The sequence below is a fragment of the Euprymna scolopes genome, chromosome 17, assembly GCF_053919585.1.
Source record: "Euprymna scolopes isolate OS-2025 chromosome 17, ASM5391958v1, whole genome shotgun sequence".
Taxonomy (NCBI): domain Eukaryota; kingdom Metazoa; phylum Mollusca; class Cephalopoda; order Sepiida; family Sepiolidae; genus Euprymna; species Euprymna scolopes.
The window spans coordinates 126,520,201-126,540,957 of record NC_136498.1 but is presented as its reverse complement, the minus strand read 5'-3'; the positions used below and the strand labels follow the sequence as shown (position 1 = coordinate 126,540,957).

At 33.9% G+C, this 20,757-nt stretch overlaps 1 protein-coding gene across 1 annotated transcript in view; it reads right to left on the bottom strand.

The window, feature by feature from the left end:
- Nucleotides 1–20,757, bottom strand: part of LOC145296961 (protein SLC31A2-like) — a 60,433-nt gene that overhangs the window by 17,663 nt on the left and 22,013 nt on the right. Inside the window, exon 2 of the mRNA XM_080143184.1 lies at nucleotides 7,739–7,795. Within this exon, the coding sequence (XP_079999310.1) occupies nucleotides 7,739–7,744 (6 nt within the window). The 5' untranslated portion in view covers nucleotides 7,745–7,795. The remainder of the gene's footprint in view (nucleotides 1–7,738; nucleotides 7,796–20,757) is intronic.

The window sequence follows — 20,757 nt, the reverse complement described above, 5'->3', positions numbered from 1 at the left end:
TCTCTTCAATTTGTGATATATAAAACTTTAGTGAGTAAATTAATTATCTACTTTTTAATGGACACTTGAAAATGGGTGGCGCGAATTATTCGACCCCCTGTCTTTCCAAGCTTATAACTACTCGAAAAATGTAATTCAAGCCCTAATTTTTTTTTCAATTAAAGGACCAAGGACCAAGGTTTCATAAAAAAACAAAAGAAAAAACAAACAACGTGGTTTAAAAAAAAGGTTTTAAACTTCGGACTTTACAGGTAAATTTCTAAAAAACACTACTTTTTTTTTGTTTTAAATTTGAATATATTATTTATTGACCTTTTCTCTTCAATTTGTGATATATAACACTTTAGTGAGTAAATTAATTATTTACTTTTTAATAGACACTTGAAAATGGGTGGGCGTGAATTAAAAAAAAAACGTTTGTCTAAAATATTATATTCGGTTTATTGGAAAGAGCATAAAATTTGACATTGACCCTGAAAATATCGTAAAAAAAAAATATATCGTAAAAAAAAAAAAAATTTGATAGATTTTTAAAGTTTAAAAATTGAAAAATATTTAGTTCGTAAAATTCATTACTGTTTTTTAAAAGATAAAAAAATATTTCTATTACTTTTAAAACAAGTTTAATAGTTTATTTTGGAAGTGTAATCCATAAAGAAAATAAACAACCCACTTTTAAAAGAGAAATTACGAGTTTTTTTTTATATTTTATTCGCAGTTTCGTGTTAGGGGTGTCAAAAATTCCTATAAAAATTCTGATACACCTAGCTCTGCGGCTTATAGTTTCGGAGGAGATAGAATTTGAAAATATGAAGACAAACAGACAGAAAGACAGACAGACATATAGCTATATATATATATTTAATTTTTTTTTGTTTGTTTTTTATTTTTGCTTTTTACAGTAAATCAAATCAATCCAATAACAATATATTTGGGAGTCAAAATTTTAACCTTCCTTAGAGGGAAGGCAGAGAATAGTTAGTGAACAGAATCCTCCCTCCCCCATGTTAAGAATTTTTTTGTTTTGTTTTGTTTTTTTATAGTGTCATTATTATGTAGAAACATGGGGCCAGGCGTTGTTAACTATTCTGTTCCTGCGCTGTTTATTATTATTATTATTATTATTATTATTATTATTATTATTATTATTATTATTATTATTAATAATAATAATAATAATAATAATAATAATAATAATAATAATAAACAACAACCCACTTTTAAAAGAGAAATTACGAGTTTTTTTTATATTTTATTCGCAGTTTCGTGTTAGGGGTGTCAAAAATTCCTACAAAAATTCTGATACACCTAGAACTGCACGGTCGACTAAAATATGTTGTTTACTAATTTCCACTGCTTTTCCTATTCTGTAGGGTAAATAGAGGGAAAATCCCTTTTAATTCATAAAAATGACGTTTTTGACGAACAGCTGTAGTTAGAAAGTCCACATCGCGTCGTTTTATTAAAAAATTGTTCAATTGATCTGTCCAATTTCATTATTGGGTTTGAGTCTGGGTTGACGCAACCCAACATTTTTATTATGGACTGCATGCTATGCATTATATTTTTATTATATAGTGCATTATAATGTTACTAAAATATTATATATGTTCTCTACTATTATATAAAAGGAACTTTGTAATGTGTAACCCGGATATAAGAGACCCAGAATATAAGAAAACCGGATATAAGAGACCCCCGTCACAAATTAGAGCCTGTGTTAACGTACAGTGTAACTCGGATATAAGAGACCCGAATATAAGAAAAACGGATATAAAAGATTTGTATATATATATATATATATATATATATATATATATATATATATATATATATATATATATAGAGAGAGAGAGAGAGAGAGAGAGAGAGAGAGAGAAAATAAAAAGGAACAAACCGTATTATGTGTTCATCAACGTTTCGTCTTTATTTCGAGACTTCCTCTGGATGAAATAAAGACGAAACGTTGATGAACACATAATACAGTTTGTTCCTTTTTTATTTTCTCTATTTTGTCAGAATACTATTTCCATTATTTTCATCATATATATATATATGTGTGTGTGTGTGTGTGTGCGTGTGTGTGTGGTATAGTGTGTATGAAGTGGCAGTTCATTTTGTGTTGCAATAGGGCAGTGCAATAACAACTAGTTCACTCATATGCCCAGGGTAACCACTTAGGTGCTCGCCTATTTCTCGCCGATAGCCCAAGAAGGAATATAATGAAAGCTTGGCCACACCACGGTACAGTACTTTGACTGTTAAGCTAAACTTGACGAGAGGGATGACAGTTATGTCATTATGACAAGTCCCCAAACGTGTCCCAGGCGTAAGAAGCTCTCGAATCCCAACAGTCGGGATGGCAAACGAGGGCTGCAACTTAGCCATATATTCCAATCGTCACAGATTCCCATTCCATTAGATATTGCACATGGATCTTTGAGGGTAGGTGTGCGCTCTGTTGTGCAATATTGTGTACACTTGTATTTTGACTATCGAACAATAACCTCCCAACAATTTTACAAACCTTTCGCCGATCGGCGACTGGCGACAGAGGCAGACTACGTGATAGTTGAGAGTCTTTAGTCAGGAACCGGGACCGAAGCGGTGGACGTGTGTTTCAGTCGTCCAACTTTAGGATCGAAACGGAAGTTGTTTGGCAGCTATATTCAAGACTAAACAGCCATTTTTTACGATTCATTCTGCTTACGCCAAATGGGGAGGGAGCTAGAAAGGGTGCTCTAAACATAGCCTGCTGTAGCTTTCCCGTCTGGAAAACTGCATTCAGAGGACTCACCACTTGAACGTCGAAATATTAATAAAATGAAAATGAAATTTGGTGCATGGAATGTGTGAATCCTAATGGACACCGTGAACTCTGAATGACCGGAGAAACGACCAGCTCTCGTCGCATGAAAACTTCAAAGATTCAACGTTGATATAGTTGCCCTAAGTGAAACGCAACGTGCAAAAGGAAAAGACAAGAGACAAGAACAGGGGCGGGTACTGTCTTCCGGAAGGGCTTGGACACAGAACAACCATATGTTTATAGAGCTGGTTTTGCCATTAGAAAAGCCTTCTCCTAAAACTGAAAGAACAACCAGTCGGAATCAACGAGTGATCCATGACTAAGAATTGACCTAATTTGCAACCAACAGGCTACCATTATTTCCGCGTATGCCCTAACAATCGTGGGCAGTGACGTTAGGAAAGAGCATTTCTATGCTCAGTTTGACAAAATGCTTTTCTCCATCTCTCGCAAAGAGAAATTGATTCTTCTAGTCGACTGCAATGCCAGAGTTAGGTGGGACCATACTCTCTGGAAGGGACCGATAGGCAAGAAAAGAGTGTGGACCCGGTAATAAGAATTGCACCCTGCTTCCCTTCCTACTAAATGTTTTGAACACGACTTGATAGTCATCAATACATTCTTCCGACAAAAGAATCGGCGAAAAGTCGTCTCGCAGCACCCGAGAATCAAACACGGAGACTTGATTGACTATGAGATCGTAGGCAAACTGGTGCCCAGCCCAAGAGTCATCACAGAGGCCTATGACTGTTGGACGGACCATCGCCTGCTTTGTTCTACCATGAAATTGCAGATCCAGCCAAGTCGAGGCAAAGTTTGACGTCAGGTGTTTCCAAGATCCTAAACTACTCCCAAACTTTCACCAAAAACTGAGAGATATTTTCCCGAGCAGCGCCGCAAGACATTGGTGACCACTGGAACTCGTTCAAGACTGTCATCACAAGATAATGCGAGAAAATGATGGACTTTTCAAACCAAGAAAAAATCAGAACTGGTTTGACCACAACGATCAACAGCTTAGGCGATTTGTCAACGATAAAAGAAAAAAAGCTTCTACATCAATCTGAACGATTTGTGGTCAACTACAAAGAAACAACAATACCGGAAATCCAAAGTCGTTTCCCAAGAAGCCACACGCACTCTTAAGAACAATTGGTGCAGGAACAAAGCAAGGGTAATCCAACAACTCTTTTTACCGAGAGAAGGTAAAATCTGAGAGGGTGAAGCTTCTAGCAAAGTAAAGAACCATAACAACAAAACACCGGAAAGTGTTTTATAAATAATTTTGCATATTTACTAGCAGTTCAACCCGGCTTTGTTCGGGCCCTATGTACTGTTCATAACTGTATGTGCATATATATATATATATATATATATATATATATATATATATATATATATATATATATATATATATATATATATATATATATATATATTAAAAAGTTTGACTCATGTCCAGGTAACCTACAGCTCAAAATTTAAAGTGTTTAGACCATCATTGGCGGAGGAGTTTGGTAGAATCTGCAAAAGTCAACTTTTTCGAATTTAACATCTTAGCAGCCATATTTTCGCCCACAAACTGATTAAAAAGCTTGGTGTATGTCTGATTACCTTTTATATAAAATTTCAAATGTTTAGACCCAAAATTGGCTGAATAGTTTGCTAGAAACCGCAAAGGTAAAATCTTTTAAATTTTGACCCCTTGGCAGCCAAATTTTCAGCCAAAACCGATTAAAAAGCTTGACCTATGTCTGAATACACTTTATGTAAAATTTCAAACGTTTACACCAAAAAATTGTCTGAGTAATTTGGTAGAGACCGCAGAGGTTAATTTTTAAAAAACTTTGACCCCAATTTTGACCCCTTAACATTTATTGTTTTGGGCTTAAATCAAATTAAAAGTTTGATCCATGTCCGAGTTACCTACATCTAAAATTTCAAGTGTTTAGATTCAAAATTGGTGGAGGAGTTTGGTAGAGTTTTCAAAGGTCAAATCATTGATCTTTGACTCATTGACAGACAAATTTCTGGCCGAAAACCGATTAAAAAGATTTTTCCAAATTTCAATACCCCTTCAATCTCGAGTCTGTAGACTGAAAATTGACAGAGCAGTTTGGTGGAGAAATATACACAGACAGACAATTTTATTTTTATAGATATACTAGCATTTCAGCCCAGCGTTGCCCGTGTGTTTGGGGGTGTATGTTGAGCAAAAAAAAAAAAAAAAAGTGGTAGTAGGGAGGCAGGCTCGAACCCGTATCGCGAAGGAGGAAAAGAACTGGAAAAAAACTTACGTCTTTGCTGTTACGGCCACCGCCAAACTGGAAGTGACGTAGGTTTAAATTCAGGCTAGACAATCGAAAGTAGAGGAGGACTTTCGAAAATATCGGCGAAAAAAGCGACCCCCCTGTAGAAAAATGCCCAGTTGAGGGGGAAGATATTAATGTTTTTAACCAATTTTTCAATATTTGTTGTCTGAAAGGTCGAATTTCAAATCGATACTGATCTTGTAAAAATCCGTCGCCTTTGTCGAAAGATTTAGGCAGGCATGCAAACATACATACATACATACATTTATATATTGGTAACTAAAAATTTTCGATCCAAACCGATTAAAAAGCTTGCCTTATCTCTGAATACCCTTTATATAAAATTTCATATGTTTAGACCAGAAATTGTCTGAGTAATTTGGTAGAGACCGCAGAGGTCAATTTTTTTTTTAAATTTGACCCCTATTATGACCCCTTAGCATTGATTGTTTTGGACTCAAATCAAGTTATTAAGTTAGATTCATGTCCAAGGAACCTATATCTAAAATTTAAATTGTTTATATCCAAAATTGTCGGAGGAGTTTGATAGAGTTCTCAAAGGTCAAATCGTTGAACTTTTACCCCTTAACAGAAAAATTTCTGGTCGAAAACCGATGACAAAGATTTTCCCAAATCTCCAGACCTTGTATATCAAATTTCGAGTCTGTAGACTGAAAATTGGCAGAGTTCTTGCGTAGGGAAATGTACACACACAGACACACACACATACGCACACACGGGCACTTTCACTTTGATACATATATAGATAGATTTGTAAACAATAGAAGTACCTGCATATAATACTAACAGTGTGATATTAGCAGCAATTGCCGTAATTTGAAATTTTCTAAATATTCATGAAACATTTTATAATTTTACAATATATTATTATTAGGACTATGACAACAGCATATTCTTTTTATTGTCATGACTCTTGATTATATATACGACACAGTAAGACACTGTTAATCAACCAAGAACCACATCACTCTATATAAAAGCATATATATATATATATATATATATATATATATATATATATATATATATATATATATCAATGGATACACACTCGAGAATCAAAACAATGAAAAGAATATGCTGTTGTCCTAGCTCTAATTATTATATACATAACAAATACTGACCCAACAGATCACAGGTAGTCTACTTATTATTTGAATTCATTAAAATTTGTGTCGTTTTTTTTTTTTTTTTTAATTTAGATAAAAAGTATAGAAATATAGGGTTTGTATTACTGTACACATAGATTCGAAAAAGTTGTCAAAAAACAAATATATAACAAATAAATGTTATCAAAGGCAAGATAAGTTACTTTTCTACCAAACTGGATATAATTCTCGTGTTTTTATTCAATTTAACATGTTTATTTAGCTAAAAAAAACATGCAGTGTTTACCGATGTATTGGAAAATTCAAAATGGCGGCCGACTATCTCTTAAACACGGTAAGTTCGGGAAAAGGTGTTATAAATAATAAACTAGACAAAATAGTATTAAAAAAACACCGAATATATATCAACCTATGTCACGGTAATATATAATGAGCGAATTTCTAACAGTATTTTGTCTAGTTCATTATTTATAGCACCTTTTCCCGAACTTACCGTGTTTAAGAGATAGTCGGCCGCCATTTTGAATTTTCCAATACATCGGTAAACACTGCATGTTTTTTTAGCTAAATAAACATGTTAAATTGAATAAAAACACGAGAATTATATCCAGTTTATAAATTTGTTAGTAGCTGCTTGTAATCTGGGATTAACTAAGCAGTTTCTGAGAAAAGGCGTTGGGGGGGGGGGTGGAGAAGAGGCAAAATAAAAGAAAGCATAAGAGAGTAAAAAGAAAGAGAATCCTGAATGAATAAACATAAAAAACAAAATGAAAAACAAATTCGAAAAGAACAAAAGAAAGAAGAAAGATGAAAAAAAATGACGAAAAGAAAGTAAAATCAATTTGAAAGAAAATTGGAGAATAAAAATAAAAAATAAAAAAATAAAAGAAAATAAAAACGAAATTGGAAACAAGAAAAAAAAAGACAAAAAGTAAAATAAAAATATTAACAAAAAAAAAAAACAAGAAAAAGTAAAAAGAATAAAAAATAAATAGAAAATATCCGAAAAAAACTTAACGGATATAGTTGGTTGGTTGGTTTTGTTTTACGGCATATCAACCCTTTTCAGGTTATTTAATGCCGGATCTAAAGATTTTGAAAACATTTTTTTAATAGAATATATTTGTTGTTTTCAAGTCGGTTTCTTTTTAACCCATAGTTGGGACCCTAACAGATACTATCACTCCGGGTCAGAGGGGACCTGGGAGCAATGGCAATTAAAGGGTGGCTCCATACTCCCCAGAGCCCGCAAGCTTGGGCCTCACCACTGGATATAGTTTAAGGTCATATTCAGGACCACGGATATAGTAAAGACCAGTAAAATAAAAACGAAACAGAAAACGAAAAACAGAAAAAGTAAAAACAAATAAAGACAGGAAAAAGCGAAAAAATTAAAACGAAATAGAAAAATAAAATACATTTCCTATTACATATAATATAGTAAAGTCTGTTGAGAAAAAATAAATTAAAAAGACAAAATTACTTACCTTCATTTCTTGAAAATATTCGTCTGCACAAAGATGGGATGGTATATTACAAATATCCTAGAAGCAAATAAAAAACAGTTATTTAGATAACAGTTTGGTTAGAAAAAGGGAAATCTTAAACTTGTTGCAGTTTCAAAAAGAGTATCTCGATATACGCGCAATTATATCTACATAACAAAAACACAACAGATTGTATATGTAACGTACGCCAACCGCATTCAACCCAAGTCCTAGTATTTAATTGTCTGTATTTTTGAGATGAGGTGTTTTCATTGATTGAGATTGTCGGACTGACTTCCTCATCTTGGTTGTTATTGTCACAACATATGGCCGAGTGGTCCTAGACGTTGTATCAAAGTTTACAGTTACCCAAAGGTGCTGATTTCAATCCTGAACGAAGGCAGTGAAAAAGTAACACTCAAAAACGGAGAATCAGCCACTATGTCCCAAAGCCTAGCTGGAGTCCGAACACGGTACCCCCGTAATAATAATAAAGGGTTGGGTTCGAGACTCCTAACAAACGGTTCCCCAGTTCGATACAAAACACCTGACGAAGGCCGGAGGGCAAAACGGCCGAAACGTTGTGACAATAACAACCAAGATGAGGAAGTCAGTCCGACAATCTCAATCAACCCAAGTCCTATAGATATATTTTTTTTTATTTTTTAAATCGCCACTTTATAATATATAAAAATCGATAGAACATTAAACCTATAATAATATATGCGAAATCTACAAGAATTAAAATATCATATTTAAGCGTACTTTACGACCGGACTATGCCGGGCGTCCCTGCTAGCTTAGATAAATACTTTTGAAGTTTTAACAAAAGAGCTACAATAATATCAGAGCGCCTCCATTTATGCTGAACATCTACAGAATGCCAACATCAATATATTACATATGAATGAGTCCCCTGTGGAATTTCCACAGGTCCCGCTAGTTAGGTATTATTAGAATTAATGATGAAGGACAATTACTCAATAAAGTTGACGTAAGGGAAATAACTCTGTGACAAAATATCAAAGTTACTTAATTTAGGTAGTGACTGACAAAGAGACGACGTGATAACATTAAGAGATGTGTGTAAATCTTGATAACATTAAATGCCCATTATTTTATTTACACTTCTGTCGAGGTTTTTCGTTTTCGCTTCGCTTATTTTCTCCTAGATCTTTCTCAGCATTAAAGGGACATAATTCAGTGTACCGATTTACATGGGAAAAGATATTCCACTTTTTTTTTTCTATTCTTCCTAGTTGTATTTATTCTAAACACTTCGGCCTTTTCTTTATTTTGCACTTTCTATTAATCTTTTGTATTCCCAAGGTTGACATTTACTTTTATTTATTTTATTCTCTTTACCACAATATTCGCATTTCGCCATTGTGTTGTCCATCTGTCCATGTTTACTCGGATGATTAATCTCTCAAATACATTCCAGCGTTTGTAAGAATTTCATGCCCACTTGTAAATTCCTGTTAATTATTTGTTCAATTCTTTACCGGCCTACTTGGCATAACGATAAGATTATTTGCTAATAGTGCCGGGAGACCAGGGTTCAATCCCTGGTAGAGTAATACAAAAAGCGGGTTTGTATGTATATATATACATAGAATCGAAAAAGTTGTCAAAAAAAAAAAAATGTATAACAATTAAATGTTATCAAAGACAAGATAAGTTACTCTTTTTTTTTTTTACCTAACTGGATAATTTTTTTTAGTGTTTTTATTTAACGTAACGTGTTTATTCGACTCGAAAAATATACAGTGTTTACCGATGTATTTGAAAAATGCAAATGGCGACGCACTCTGTATTGGATACGTAAGTTTGGGAAAATGAGTTAAAACTAAAAAACTATGCAACATACTGTTAGAAACAGGTTCAATATATGTTACTGTAACATAGGCTGATAGATAATTGACATGTTTCTAACAGTATTTTGTACAGTTTTACAGTTTTAACTCATTTTCCCAAACTTACGTATTCAACACAGAGCTCGTCACCATTTGCATTTTTCAAATACATCGGTAAACTCTGTATGATTTTCGAGCCGAATAAACTCGTCACATTAAATAAAAACATTAAAAATTATGTAGAAAAATATCTTATCTTGCCTTTGGTAACATTCATTTGTTATATATTTATTTTTTGACAACTTTTTCGAATCTATGTGTACAGTAATACAAACCCCGAAAAGCTTTAAAAAATTGTGCTTGGTGCATTCTTTCTAAGCACTTAGCATTATAAAATGAGGATCAAGTCTAAGTGGAATAAACCCGGGAAAATGTGGCGCTTTTTCGTACATCTTGATGTACGACCCATGAAAAACAAACCAAATATCGAGGTCTCATGTATGATATGAAAAGAAACTGGAATCTTAGAGAGATATCAATCATACCAGTTATTATAGGTGCTAGACAGCTTATGAAGAAGAACTTGAAGTCCTACCTAACTAATATTCTTGGTTTATCAAGTGCAAAAGAGATCCAGGCAATTGCACTTAAGGGAATAAAGAGGATACTAAAAAAGAGCTCTCGGTTGGTTTAAATAAAAAGCAGGGCAATGTTTGGCAGCTGATTTGGCTGCCTCATACCCAGCGTTAGAATCTTCAAAGAAAGAAATTGAAAAAAAAAAAAAAAGAAATGAAAAGGTTTTCGGTTCGCCCTCAACTATGGGCAATCGCTTTTAATTCTCATAATTAGTTAGTACAATGCGCCTATATCATTAACTTAACTAAGAAAGATTTATTTATTTTACGTATTCATATTTTAAGCAAAATTTTTCGAATTGTCGATATTTCAATGTATTCTTAAGTCTGTCCACGTATTTTATTCATGAATGATTTTTTTTACAAAGGGATTACCAACATATCAAAGTCTGGAGGCCACTCGAGGATAACGGTTAATTTGTGTACTGTAGTAATTGGGACTGTAGTGTAGTGATCGTTTGTGGTGGAAATATCGCATAATTAGATCATTTATGAGGACGGTTCAATAAGAACTTGTTTACGTTTGACTTGAAGACAGCAATATTGTAGTTAGTTGGAAAGCATACCAGCGGAACAGAGTTCCACAGACAAGCAGTTCTAGGAAAGATGTTTTGTTGATGGAATCCACATTAGGAGATAGAGAATAAGAGGGGATATATTGATAGTGTTTATGGCTAGAAAAGTGTTTTTTGAGAAAGATTGGCAAGGGGTGGGGGGCTATAGATTGGAGCTTAGTAAAAGACTTTCTATGAAAATAACGATAGATTAGAGACAGGCTTGCAACGTCTCTTTTGTGGAAACGTGGTCGTATATTTATAAACCTTTTCAGAAATGTTCAGACACACACCTCCACTTCCTTTTCCGCCTTCGCGTCACGGGTTCGAGCCTCTCTGCCTACTACAACTTTTTTTGTTGCCCAACACACACCTCCAAACACCCGGGCAACGCCGGACCCTTAGGCTGGTATATTTATAAATCTTTTCAGAAAAGTTCAGATTAATTAACAAGCGAGAAATCGTAAAAAATAAACAGAAAAACAAACAAAATCAAATAACTTATAGTAAATACTCTACCGATCTGTATACTTTAATGTGCTGAAAATGTTTTTATTTCATTTTTTTCCCCTTTAGTCTTATGAAACGAAAAAATGCCGCCTGTCGCTTAACTCTTGACTGTCTTCATGCTTAAAGTTAAAAGAAATTAACTTACTCTACTATTAACCTCGAGTGCGTAGGGAACGTTGCCACTCCAACTTAGTGTTAGGGTGAGGTTAGTTTTTGCTACTAACTTTTCCAGCATGAAGACACCCAACAATTAAACAATGGCAGCTTATTTTGCATGTGTCGTAAGAATCGCGTTGCAATTTTTTTTTTACACAGTGATCACCACTTATCAAGGCCCGGAAGCCACTCAGGCATAAGGGTTATTGCAAGTACATTACGTTAGTGTGGAGATTTGATGAAGTGTTTACTTAAGGGGGCGGTTCATTAGGAATTTGTTAACGTTGGACTTGAAGACATCAAAGTTGTAGTCCGGTGGGAAGCAGGCAGACGGAACACAGTTCCACAAGCGTGCAGTTCTAAGAAAGAAGCTTTGTTCATGGAATCCGCGTTTTGATTTAGGCACAGATATAGAGTGGGGGAAATTTTTCACAGTGGATTCAGCTAGACGGGTGTTTTTCGTGAAAGATTGGCGAAGGGGGACCAGAGATTGGAGTTCAGACGAGCACCTGCCATGGAAATAACGATAAAACTGCCATTACACAAAAGCAGCATGCATACCGTAGGTTTAACCGACATAAGTCCAGTTCAAACAGACTGAAGTATATAGAAGCTAGAAATAACGTTAAGAAAGAAATAGCGACAGCTAAGAGAGAATTTACGGAAACCACTAAAAAGCGCATCGAAGCACAAAAACTAGGAACTCGAGACTTCTGGAAAATCTACAACAGTGTAGTAAATAATGGGCAATCAACAATTCCCCCACTAACCAACAATCACGAGGTTGTCTCCTCAGCAACCGACAAGGCTAACATGCTTGCCAGTCGGTTTGCCTCAAACTCCACACTGGACCCTTCCAACCACCCCCTACCTGACTTTCCTATGCGGACAGACGCCACACTAGACGATCTGAAAACCACCCCTGCTCAGGTGCATGCTATCATAAAAAACCTTGACACCTCAAAAGCATGTGGACCCGATCTTATCCCAGCTGTGCTATTAAAAAAGTGCTCAGCCGAAGTAGCTCCAGTTCTCTCCAAACTCTACAACAAATGTCTTAATGAAGCTTGCTTTCCGGGCTGTTGGAAAACTGCTTCTGTTGTACCAGTATTCAAGAATTCTGGCGAAAGGACAGACCCATCAAATTATCGCCCCATTAGCCTCCTCCCACTTTTTGCCAAAATATTTGAGACCATAATTAACCATGCTCTAGTCCATCATCTTACAGATGCTAAACTACTGACTGACAAACAATATGGATTTAGACGAGCCCGTTCCACAGCAGACATCCTCACTGTGATCTCTGAACGTATATACCATTCACTGGACAAAGCGGGGGAAGGCAGAGCGGTAGCTCTAGATATATCTAAGGCTTTTGACAGGGTATGGCATGAGGGTCTCCTCAGTAAAATCAGATCATACGGTATCACTGGTAGAATACTTAACATAATTAAATCCTTCTTAGATAAGAGAAAAATCCAGGTAGTCCTCGACGGTCGCACATCTAAACAATATGATATAAATGCGGGGGTGCCCCAGGGTTCTATCCTTGGACCTCTATTGTTCCTGATATTCATAAATGACCTCCCCGACAACATTGCCTCTGAGATGGGTATATATGCTGATGACACTACACTCTATGGCAGACACGACAGGAAGACGAATGAACACATTTCTAAAGAAATGGCAGAAACACTAGAGGGAGACCTCCAATCTGTAGTGGAATGGGGACAAAAGTGGTTGGTCGCATTCAATGCTGCCAAGACTAAACTAGTTTCATTCAATAATTACAAGAAACCCTCTCTACCACCCATAGCAATGGCCAACGACTCTTTATCTGAGAGTCCATCTTTCAAACTCCTTGGCCTAACGTTCACGGGAAACATGAGTTGGAACAATTACATTGAAGGCATTGCCAGGGCCGCTGCAAGAAAGGTAGGCTCTCTCTACCGTGCTAGAAAACTACTAACACCCGAAAGTATCCTGTACCTCTATAAGGCCACCATTCGCCCATGTATGGAGTATTGCTGCCACATCTGGGCTGGTGCATCTGCTACTAGTCTCTCGCTCCTTGACAAGGTTCAAAAGAGAGTCGCAAACCTGATAGGCCCTGAACTGGCATCTAAGCTTCAGCCTCTGTCCCATCGACGAAATGTTGCATCCCTCTGCCTTTTCTACAAGTATTTTAGTGGTGAATGCTCTGACGAACTGCAATCACTTGTGCCCCCACGACGCGAGCACCCTCGACAAACCCGACAGGCTACTAAATCCCACCCCCACACTGTAGAGGTCCCTAGATGTAAAAGATCTTTTTACTCCAATAGTTTCTTCCCCAGAACCGCAAGACTCTGGAATTCCATTCCAGGTCCCTGCTTCCCCAACAGTACTGACGTGCAGAAGTTCAAGTGTAACGTGAACCGACACCTTGCTGCCCAAATCCCTACATAGTACCCCAGTAGTTTTTGCCCCTGATAGTAGCCCCCTACACCAAAGTGGCAATTTGCCTTGTTTGGGGTGAAAATGTAATAAAAAAAAAAACAAAAAACAAAAAAACAAGGATAGGCTCGCAACGTCTCTTCTGTGGGAGAGAGGTTGTATGGTAGAGAAAAGGGCATCGCCCACTAAGCCACGAAGTCTATTTTGTACTCTGTCAAGGCAGGATAGGCTGTTTTTAGCAGCTCCTGCCCAAATATGGCAACAGTATTCCATCCTTGGACGTACTTGGCTTTTATATAGATAAAAGTCATAATATTTTAAACAAAATAAAATTTTGAAATAAAAAAGTAACTTAACAGTTACATCACATTAAAAGTATACAGGCCAACTGATAATTAAATTCTACAACGTTTGATATAAATCATTTTTTGTTTATAATTTATCATTTATACAATTTTATTGAAGTCGCTCGAGACACAGCATGAAGCTACTGGATGTAAGGAATTAATAAGGATAAAAGGTGATTATCTCAAAGACGGATACCTGTAGACATTAGTCTTCAGGGCGTTTGGAAACGATTAGCAGAAAGAAGTAAAATCTTTGTTTGGATGGGTGAATAACACGTACAGAAATATATCGGCGCGATGAAATGCAAAACGTTCATTTCAACTTGCCGGTGCCGCATACATAGCGTTTATTACTACTTTCTGCGCATGCCCAAATTTAATCCATTTCTTCAAATCGTTTAATATGAAACCGTTTTTATCAATCTCTCAATATTTACATCGATAAGAGATGCGGCTTTAACGCTAAATATTTTGGTTTCAATTATAGTTGATAGCACCAAAGTCGGTTTTTTTTTTTTTAACTTTCGAAATCAATCTACTATAATAAGCGAATTTTAATATTCAATAAAATATTGGCTCTATAATAATAAATACGGAATTTTAGTTTTACTAATGCTCTGGAGGCTTCTTCATTTCATTTGGCACTTTCAGTAGCACTTTTAAAGTCGCCTAAGTTTTAGTTTTCACTCTTCACTTAAAAATAAAATTAATTTCTCTATTTTCTATTTAGTTTGTTAATATTTAATATGTTCTTCAATGTCTTCTAAGCTCCTTGTTTAGATCTACGAGTGATAAACCTTCTAGAAGGCGTGCAATAACACGCCCCTTTTCACTAGCTGTTAATCGACCCTTTCTAGGTATTTTAGGAGACCTGCAATAAAGTGATACACGCTTATAATTATCAGAAAATGGAAAAATTAGCGTAATTTTCAAAATATTAGTTCAAATTCATCAAAAATCAGGAAAATAGGGCACTTTGTTATGCTCTTCCAGTGTACCAAATTTCACTTCTCTGCGTTTCATAGCAATTTCAAAATTAAAAAAATATTGACCTGCAATAAAGCGATACACAGGGTTTATGTATGACTTTAATGTGAACTGGAAAGCAGAGGTTCGAGAATTTGTGATAGTAGGCAGAATATTTTGTATAGTGCTCCTTCTGTACTTGAAACTATGGGTCTGATTTGTGTAGATCGGCTGTTTTGTGTGTTTTTATTAGGTGGTAAAATCTGGGAAGTTTGAAATATTTCGCATGTATTTATTAGGCATGTCTCTTTTCTTTTGCATATTGTGGTCCAGGCTGTATTGATGTTGAGTAGTCGCGGTACACATTGAGACAAGGGATGATAACACATAGGAGATGCGAATTCATTATTGAAGGAGGAGAATGTGTAATACAGTTCTTTTACATCAGGAGGGGGGAGGAGAATCGTTACTGATGATGAAGGAGGGATTAATACTTGAAGGGAGTTATACAGAGTTCGTTTAAGACCGACTTCGAGTCTCTCTTGCTGGTTGCGACCATGACTGTGATTCTGATTATTTCTAACTTTGAACCCTCTCTCAATATATCGAGAATCTCCTTTCTTTATGACGTTAGAGATGTGGTCAACCAATGTGATTTTATCACGTTTCAATTTGCCTTTGCACATGTATCTACACACCTCTAATAAACAAAAAAAATCCTAAATTTAATTGTATCTCTTTTAACCTATTTTGTTAATTATTTCTAAAACTAGTATTGTCCATTCTTTTAACTGACATATTTAATATCCAGTTATTTCTAAAAGAATGAACAATCGACGGTATTCGTAAATTAAATATCTTTTTCTGACATAAATAATATTTAGTTATTTGCGAGAACAATGACAATCGTTCTGCATTCCTAGCATTTCAATATCTATTATCTTTTGACACTTGCATACTGGGTTCGATTCTAGCCTTTTCCTATCATTTTCAAACTTATCTAGTTTTGCTTTCTTACTTACTGGGGTCTGTCGCTTTTCATAACAATGATACGATCTTCGATATCTCTGGGAGAGATGTTTGTGGTGGGAGAATATAGGGTTTCATTGCTAAGGTGTTCTAGTGCTAAGTATTCGTATGTATCTTGGTAGATAACGCAGAATTCTTTCCCTGAATTCTTTCCAGAAATATATTTTAGGTTTTTAGGGTGAGTAGTTGTGTGTTAGTGAGATTGGGTGTAATTTTAGACTGTTCACGTTGGGTGACGTTTAGTATGTTGTGTCTAAGTCTTGCGAGTTTAAAGTCCAGCTCGGATTGTCTGGAGGCTGGTGTAATGTGCGGTCATGTTTATATGTAGGAAAATCGGAGGTGTTATCCACGATGGAAGCATATCTTTTGAGTTTTGTTTGAAGGCGGATAGTCATTACAGGTGATATATTGTTCTGCAGAATTGTGTTTCCATTTCGAGTTTTAGTCAGTTATTTATTTTTTGCGTGGGGCCAAGTCCGAGAAGATCAATTTCGTTAGGTGTAAAGATATTAGTCAGGTTTGTTATCAGTTATTTGTGGGGTTCTTGTTGTCGCCGTTGTTGATGTTGTTGTTGGATCTGTTATTATTGGTAGTGTTACTTTTATGGAGTATCCAGTTGAATTTATTCTCAAGTCTTTCCTTCATTGTCCTGAGGCTGTTATGGCAGCATTGGTTTATTTCTGTGGAAATTTCTAGGGATGTTGTCAGTTCTTGGTCCAGTTAAATGATGTGATGATACAGACGTTAGTGTAAGTGTCGGATAATTTCTTTGATACAGAATTTGGGTAGGTAGTTTCATAGTGTTTTGAGTTTTGGGTGGTAAAAACATGGGGGGAAAGTTGCATGTTTATAATTGTATTAGGAATTATACTGTTTTTTATGCATCGCTTTAAGAAGTTGATTCGGCAGCCATATTTATTTCGTTTTTCTGAGCTAGGTCATTTTTTATATTCTTGCAAACTCTTCCCTGCTAAGAAGTATGTCGTAGATCGTTTGATGCATTGTTTATCGGATAAACGGTTGTTAATGATGAAATTACTCAGTCGTTGTAAACAGATAAATCGATAAACAATGATAAATAATTCAATAATTTTCAATAACTATACATTTAATTACCTGACTGTAAATTAATGAAAACTTTTCGGGGGTAACGCCCATTCTCAAGAGGTACAGTGCTACATAGTTAAAAAAAAAGTAACAGAATTCCTTCCCTAAACAATTAACGTAATTTTAAAATATTTGCCTTATAAGATACAAGCAGATAAATTACTTCCCTTGGAGGAGTTGTAGAATTACTTCGCGTAAATTAGAAAATATAATAAAAAAAAAGATAACAGAATTACCTCCCTTAGACAATTAACGTAATTTTAAACTTTAAAAATAGTGTTTCAAAACAAAATTAGGGTTTGTATTACTGTACACATAGATTCGAAAAAGTTGTCAAAAAACAAATATATAACAAATAAATGTTATCAAAGGCAAGATAAGTTTATTTTTCGTGTTTTTATTCAATGTAACATGTTTATTCAGCTCGAAAACCACACAGTGTTTACCGATGTATTGGAACATTCAAGATGGCGTCTTATTCTCTCTTTAACACGGTAAGTGTGGGAAAAGATGTTATAAATAAAAAACCGGATAAAATACTGTTAAAAACTCGCTCAATATATGTTACCGTGACATAGGTTGACATATATTCGGCGGGTTTTTAATAGGATTTTGTATAGTTGTTTTTATTTATAACACCTTTTTCCATACTTACGGTGTTAAAGAGGGTGTGAGACGCCATCTTGAATTTTCCAATACATCGGTAAACACTGTATGTTTTTCGAGCTGAATAAACATGTTACATTGAATAAAAACACAAAAAATATATCCAGTTTGGCAGAAAAGTAACTTATCTTGCCTTTGATAACATTTATTTGTTATATATTTGTTTTTTTGACAACTTTTTCGAATCTATGTGTACAGTAATACAAACCCCAAAATTAAAATAGAACGGCTAATTTAAATTAAACCGAAAGGTTTGCCCGCGAAAATCTTTCAGGAATATACGATCTGGAGTCAGATATTTATTGAAAAGTATTGAATTATCATTGTTTATTTATTTACAATGACTGAATATTTCTTGCATTCGCAAACTTTCAAACACACCTTTTATCCGATAAACAATACTTCAAGGGAACTACATTCTTTTTCTTTTATTTGATTTTGTTTAAAACAAAATGTTCTGATAATAAAATATTGATTTTAAACTACGAGCAAAATTAAAATCTATAGACCACCTTCCATGTTTTCACGTTTCAGAAAATATATGTAAATTGAACATGTATTTTTGACGGCAATCGGGGGAGAAATAGCAACTTTATAGTTAAATATTTAGAGATTCATAATGAGTTCGAATCGGTAATTGTATCTGAATCGAGAATTTAGTAAGGAATCCGTAATTGTATCTGTATCAGGAAAATATTGTAATCGTCTCATCACTAATAAGAAATCTGTTTCCTATCGATGAGCACTTTCAGTTGAATTAAAAGTCGGTCAATTTAGCTCTTATACGTAGATCATCGTATAACGATTTGATCACTGTCTGTCTGACGTAATGAACATTTAAATTAAAATGTTTAAAATTCAACGCTATTTCACACGGTTAATGGTAGCCGAATGGATACGGCCTCCGCTAATCGAGCCAGAGATGTCTCGTGTCGCGGGGTTCGAATCGTTCGACTGGTAGTAATCGTGACACCCTGCACTGAAGAATCCCGAAAGGATGAAACACTAGTGTCTGTAGGTATTTAATTATTATAGTAAAAAAATAATTATATATATATATAAATATTATAGATGGAATTAGACCTGGAGTCTTAAGAGCAACGCTTATTTTAATGTGTCAATACTTTAAAATAGTCTTTCTCATAATATTGTGGATATATAATAAGCCCAATATATATATATATATATATATATATATATATATATATATAGATAGTATTCCGAATTTTATTGGGTTTATACGATTGAAAATTCGGTAACCATTCATATACCAATAAATTTGAAGTCAGAATGAAATGACATAAATAGTAAGCTTCAAAATGACCATCTTTTGTAATTGAGAATTCATATATTGTTTTAACAAAATCAAGACATAAAAGAATTGATTGATAGCAACAAATAGTGTATTTCAAAAACGATGTCTATATTTTGTTAAAATATATATATATATATATATATATATATATATATATATTAAATTGTAATTCAATGAATTTCAAAAAACTCTCATTGAAATGAAATGAAGTGGTTGAGTTTCATATCAAAGAATTTTTTATTATTCTAAGCAATACAAAGAATGTTTTAGAAAATTAATCTCCTTAACCTATAGGGTTTCGATGTCTACCATCTCATCAGAGGAGAGAAAATATTAGCAAATAGTTATAAAGGTATGCACCTTATTTGCTTAAGTCAGTGAGACAGGGAAAGTCAAAGTGAAAATAATACATTTATCAGAAGTTCTGTAGCAGGAGAATTTGTAGAAAAAGGATATGAATGTTTTTGTTGATCCAACTTGCTTGGTAAAATCCATATTATACGTTCTTTACATCCGTTTGGTAATAATTTCCAAGCTATATACTGGGTAATCCGCATAGCTGTGTATATATCCGAATCGGGCAAGTGCTTGTTTAAATTTGTTCACATAACCACTGATTGTTAAATAAAAACTATTCCGAAGTATATATATATATATATATATATATATATATATATATATATATATATATTTATATATATATATATATATATATATATATATATATAATTTATCAAACTGATAACAAATAGCTTGTAAGTGATAAAAGTAAAAAAAAATCGGACTTTGGCAGACGGAAGTAAACATAAAGTGTTTTTGTACGCATGCGCAAATATACGTTTATACGTTAAACTCAGTTCATTTGAAAGTATTTCTTTTTCCATTCATCTGACGATAAATCAAACGATAACGATTAAAGCGGGAGAGCTAAAAGTTTTGGTTTCGATTCTTGCTGCTGGCACCAAAGTCATATTTTTCTTTTTTTACTTTTGAAATCACTGCTATATATTGGGTACAATATAATAATCAATAGAGAATTGGTTCTATAGTAATAAGTACAAAATTTGCATGAATTTTACCACCGAGAAATATGTTAGTACTACTATATAATAATAACAACAACAATAATAATAATAATAATAAATAATAAATAATAATAATAATAATAAATAATAATAATGATAATAATAATGATAATAATAATAATAATAATAATAATAATAATAATAAATAATAATAATAATAATAATAATAATAATAATAATAATAATAATAATAATAATAATAATAATAATAATAATAATAATAATAATAAATAATAATAATAATAATAATAATAATAATAATAATGATAATAATAATGATAATAATAATAATAATAATAATAATAATAATAATAAATAATAATAATAATAATAATAATAATAATAATAATAATAATA